We start from the raw sequence: 6,000 nt of genomic DNA on the forward strand, positions 1-6,000 counted from the left end.
CAATGCACCCAGAACAGAGGCTTATTCCTCTGGACTGTGCCTGTTCATTTGGAAGTGTTATTCCCCTCTCAGCAGTGCGGTCAAAAAAGGCCTTTAGTCTCCCCGGGGCCCCGTGAAGACTTTCCGCGTTCCACCCGGCACCCTCCCCCCGTCCGTCTGCCTGGGTAACAGTGCCCCCGTTTGGCCAGCAGGGTGTACCGCAGCCCCGATCCTCCCTCAAAATTAGTTCTTGTCAGCTGTTGAACCCGAGGTGAAGTGAGGAGTTAGTGTGCCCTGGTTTTGTCAGAGTTACCTCTCCCCTTCTCTTGGGATATGCAAATGAGACATGAATATGGAGCAACAGAGAGAGAGAGAGATGTAGAAATTGTCAGGCTTGAATAAATTCTACCAAACACTCCCTGGTACCATAGCTGTTTGCTAGATAGAAGCTAGTGCTGTACAGTGATAGTACTCTGGTACAGCGATTATACATATATATATATATCCATGACATGAAGTACTTTACATTCAGAGTAGAGCCCCCATGTTTCAGCTAATATAAGCAGCAATTGTAGCGCTGCCCAGACTCCAACAAATGTACGTGCATGCCTACAAAAGGAGGCTCAATCAATCGAATAACAAATATGGAAGAAGAGAAATAGTTTCCCTTGCCAGAGGTAGTGATGAGTTTTTATCTCCTACAATGCCTAAGTTTGATCGGTTCTGTAATGAACTCAGACAGTCAGACAGCTCAAAACTCCCTATAAAGAAAGTATTGGCAGTGTTTCCCTTGAACTTATAGAAGTGTTGTCAGTCTGCTCGCTCAGATATATTTAGCCGTGTTGGCCAGATGACGATAGGCTGTGTCAGTGTAATTAATGATGATTGTGATGTATTCTAGGCAGGCGGTCCTGTTACGCTGCGTTTCAAACATGCAGTCTGACTGTGCCGCTGCGGCGCCGTTTGTGTGTGCTGCATGTTTCCTGCAGGAGATCCCGTTCTACCACATCTGGAACGGTTCCCAGCGGTACCTGCACTGCACGTTCACTCTGGAGCGGCTCAGCCTCAGCACCTGCGAGCTCACCTGCCAGCTGTGCGTGTGGCAGGTGGAGGGGGAGGGACAGAGCTTTAGCCTCGACTTTAACATTGCCAAGGTAACATTTAGCATACCCAAAAACTCAGGCCCATTACTTGATTATGCAACCACCGTTATTTAAAATTTTTCACAAATGGCTGATTTTGAATACTGGGCTGAGATAAAGGTTTGCAGGAGACAGCTATCTGGGCCCAAATCTTGTAGTTAAGGCTTGTGGTCAATTAAATATTTAGGAACAATTTGTTTACAAGAGTATTGGTGCATGGATCGAACCCATGGTGTGTGACCACTGTTCCAAACAGGACACCCGAGCTGTGGACTCTGAGTTTCTGTTAATGGACAGTAATGCCACGGCCCTGGCGGGGCCCAGCGCCTTTCAGATCCCATACCTCATCAGGCAGAAGATCTGCAGCAGCCTGGACGCCCCCTGTCCCAACGGAGCCGACTGGAGAATGCTAGCACAAAGACTTAAACTGGAGAGGTAAATATCAAGCGTACAATATCAAAATGCCTGATCTGATAACTTAGAGTACAGCAGGACAGGCAGCTTTCGTAATTCTATTTAGAAATACAGTGGAATCTCATTTATCCAAACCCCTCGAGAATGGAAGTTGCACGGGAGTATTCAATGTTCAGAATACTTTAAATGTATTGAAATTCCAGACCACAGCTTGTTTAAAATGTGAAATGTGCAATCATGCACATTCTGAAGTGCTCTGTACTATACTAATGTGCAGTTTGAATGTGTTAAGTTGCAGCTAGAAAATTCCAGTAATTATACACAATCAACAGAAAATATTTGTGTCACCGTATTTAAGGACAGTTCAGTGGAGTGGTTGTTTCAGAAGTGTGAGGTTCAGATAAACAAGGCTCTACCTTAGCAAACTAATCCCATCTGACATAGCTAACATTATAGGATTAATGTGGGTTGATGGTTACAGCTATCATTTTTCTAAGAAAACACACTAGCTTCTTCAATTTTTCCTCAGGAACAGGTAAGCAGCTTAAGTCTCCTGCCATACTTATACCTTCTACATTCTGCTTAACAGCTATAATTGGAATGATAGCGAGCTAGCTGCCCATCAGTGGCAAAAAAAGATGGAGTAGCTTTGGGTCTGTGCCGACCTCAGACTTGTTTCCTTGACAAAGAAACAGATTCTTTCTCACAATTGCTGTACTTTATCATCGGAGTACCTGCAAAAGATAGGAGCCAGATATTGATCACTCATCCTCCAATTCAATTTCTTCCTCGTAATGGAATCAAATAGGTACACTTCATTTGTCCAATCAACTTTATTTACCCTAATTAATTACAAATTGAATTGATGCAGTGCAGGTTTAATTAGCAATGTTTTGCTCAACATAATCAATTCTCATTTATACCTTAGTAAGGAACAACTGCTCTGTTGTTTGACCCGTCCTTAACAACATGTTTTACTGAAAATGCAGCAGCGCCTTGGCATTCTGTCATGCAGTAAAAACACACACACACACACACATACACACGCACTGTGAGTGTGTGTGTGTGTGCTTTTACTGCATGACAGAATGTGTTTCTGTGTGGAAAGTGTTCCGACTGAGTGGAACGTGACCAATCAATAAAACTTAAAATGCCAAGAACCTTGTATTTGATTTGTCTCTCCGAAGACTGTGCAAATGGCGGTTTCTGAACCACAGCAGATAAGCTCATGTTTCACACAGCGAAGTGAATAACTGAGGCTGACACGTTGGACACTAAGCTCTGTCCTTTTTTGTGCGGTAATGACAGAAAGGTTTGTTCACAGGCAATTTTTGACCAGCACTTTCTTTGTTGTGCGCTCTCGACGCGGAGGGGAGACGGCGTGCACTATAAAATCCAATTGGCACAAAATAGCTGAGTGACATTATGTTCTCAGCACTTGTCTGCCTCCAGAGCGGCCGTACGTGTTTCTAATCGTCACAGAACGCTTCACTCGGCAAACAGAAGATACGGGGAAGTGAGGGACTTAGCTTGTACTCTCTCTCTGTCCTTTCTCAAGGTGAAATCAAAGGATTCGGTGCCTTCTTTGCTGTCTGTTTCACAACCCCACAAAACCCCGCAACACACACAATCTACCTTTGTGCTACGGGTTCATACAGGGTTTCTTCTTTTGTGTGTGTCACGTGTGCTCTACATAACAGTTAAGGCCCCAGACATTTGGAGAACAGAAAAAGGCCATTAAATGGAACAAGCGTCTTCAGGTACCGCGGGGATCAGGTCCCACTCAACATCAAATATACAGCTGGCTGGGCCCGCTGCTTTGTTGTCATTGACTGGGTTTGATCGTAAAGGTTCTGCCCCTAAAACGGAAAAGGTCACTTCCGACTTAACTGTGAAAGTCCGTATAGGATTTACTGTATGGGATTTAGGGTCAATTTCAACATCAAATGAAAAAGAATGAGGCTTATGCTCTTAGACGTCACTGAGGCTTCACATGAAAATTGCTTGAGTCTGTATTTGATGGTCGTTTCAAGGGCCAGGCTGTGTACCTTTACGATTTTTTTATTTAGTGCTTCAACACAACATCTGGGGATGTAGCAATATAACACAATAAAACCTGGCATTGACGGAGTTACAAGATGCAGTTGCACAATAAAATAATAGATGAAACCGTTTTCTAAGACTCCATGTGGGTGTAGCGGGGGAAAAAAAAAGGAGTGACCGTAACTTTTGATACCTGTGCATAACATGATTTCATAAAAGTGTCTCACTGTTCTCTCACTGTTGCTTCTGTTCTCTCCTCTCTGCTCTCGTCTCTCTTCCCGTCTGCAGACACATGAGTTTCTTCGCATCCAAAGCGAGCCCAACCTCTGTGATTCTGGACCTGTGGGAGGCACAACATTTCCACAGCGGGAACATCAACCAGCTGGCCACCGTCATGGCTGACATTGGCAAACAGGAAGCCATGATATTCCTGGTGTCGGACGGCGAATGCTAACCCAGAAGAGGGAGAGACTGGTACAGAGTAAAGTGCAGTACACAACAGCAGAAACAACAACAACACCACAACAATAACTGCAGCAGGGGGAAGGATATAAGAGCAGAGCTGACCCAACGCCCCTCTACGCCACATGAGAGGATAGGAAGCTAAAGGGAAGGTCATGTAGGTTCAAGTCCCCCTTTCCCCTGGGAAAGAAAATCTTAAAATGCCAGACTAAATGAGGGAGGAATTAGATACCGTAAGTCCTCCCTCATATAGTGTGTGTGTGTGTGTGAGAGTGTGTGTGTGTGTGTGTGTGTGTGTGAGAGAGAGAAATGTATCGGAAAAGCAACACAATAAAGCTGAACAGTAAATAGCCCTTTATGTTCAACCAAAAGACAAAGAGACATTTTTTTTGGGAGGGGGGGCAATGAGAGATTAAACTAGTCCAAGCCCCCGGTTCTCCTTGAGATTTAGATTTACTTCAAATTAACTTCATGCGTTTTATACAAATAGGCCACATATGGCCAATAAGGAGCAATATGCAAAAGAATAATGCTATTATTAAAGAGAAATCCCATGAATAATTTGAGATTCGAAGATATTAAAGGGGAAATGACAGAAGGTGATGTGATTGGAGTTTCAGCAACCTAGTCCTGTGCCGGTCATTTCAGGTAGAAGAGAGCAGGCTACTTATGCAATTGGCTGCTTCGTTAGATGACATCACTTCAGACATGGAACGCATCTCGACAAGGTCATCAGGGTCTAAACCCGGCGGCGTGGTATCAGTGTGTGTCTCACGTGTGTCGCTATCTGTCTCGAAACACATACACACACACACACAGGGAAAAGCTGTAGCACATCATGGACCTGCAGGTTTTGAATAGATTTTATGTCAGAGCCCCAGAACCCGTCTCATCTTGTTTGTCTGTTTTTAAGTCCAGCCGGTATCACTACTGTGAATGTAACATCTTGATTCTGCGAGACGCTCTGCAGCTTTCGCGGCTCTAAATCGATATGTGGGGTTTGGGTTCGTTGAACTTTTGAGGGAGGAGTGAGTAATATCTTCACTAAAGTCATATTTTCAGAAGCCATTTCTATTTAAAGCCTGTGACTTTGATCCATCCAGTTTATTTCAGATCTTATATTACCCAATGCTTCATCGTAGTGTTTTCCGTTTCGAATTCCACAGTTTATGAAGGAGCCATAGGGCCGAAAGGCGTCGCAGCTGCATATATGTGAATAGTGAATATCTTCAAAACTCATTTCTAAAATGACATTTCCCCCTGATTACATTAATTCTGCGGGAGAAAGGATGTTAAACATGAAACATAGCCAAAAGGGAAGTATACAGGAGATTTTATTCTCCTGTATGAATAATGCAGAGCACTTCCCACTGAAAATCTGACAACAACAAATTATCTTCACCAAATAACTCCCATTCAAAGACTAGTTATGCAGCTTTGTTTTTATAATTCATAAAGCACTGTTGGTGGGAATTCCACTTTTGCTGTGTGGCAGACTAGGTCGCACTTCTTTAACGCCGGTGAAATGCCTGCCTCTCAGAGAAAGTTCGAGTGGCTTATTCATAATGTCATGCCTCTGCTTACAAAAACGCTTAGAACGTTTTTTTTTTTTAACTTTTTTTTTTTGTTTTTTTTTGCCAAGACGGCAAAAAATGATCCAGCAAATTTATGCAACAAAGCATAAACTGCAGCTATTTGCTCTCGATATTTTGCTACTTTGCATTAATTTGCTCGGTCACGGTTTATTAATGGATCTGTCAGGTCGGCATCCCAACAACACAGTGTATCTTTAATTCCACTAGTTCACTACTAGTCGTGTCAAAAGTTGTGAGTAATCCCAAATTAGCCATAGTTCTCTCTCCCTCTGCCTCAGGGTTGCATGTGAAGTTGTCTGTCAAAGAGAGCCCTCTCCATTAAAACCTTCTTACTGAAACAGCTCGCCTGCTCCATGCTACCAGTG

General features: G+C 43.6%; 1 protein-coding gene across 1 annotated transcript in view; it reads left to right on the forward strand.

Moving 5' to 3' along the window:
• unc5a (unc-5 netrin receptor A) overlaps positions 1-4,032 on the forward strand; it is a 115,482-nt gene extending 111,450 nt beyond the window's left edge. Inside the window, exons 14-16 of the mRNA XM_078289067.1 lie at positions 969-1,133; positions 1,378-1,556; positions 3,867-4,032. Of these exons, the coding sequence (XP_078145193.1) occupies positions 969-1,133; positions 1,378-1,556; positions 3,867-4,032 (510 nt within the window). The remainder of the gene's footprint in view (positions 1-968; positions 1,134-1,377; positions 1,557-3,866) is intronic.
• Positions 4,033-6,000: the final 1,968 nt, after the last annotated feature.

The sequence above is a fragment of the Centroberyx gerrardi genome, chromosome 16 (assembly GCF_048128805.1).
Source record: "Centroberyx gerrardi isolate f3 chromosome 16, fCenGer3.hap1.cur.20231027, whole genome shotgun sequence".
NCBI lineage: Eukaryota > Metazoa > Chordata > Actinopteri > Beryciformes > Berycidae > Centroberyx > Centroberyx gerrardi.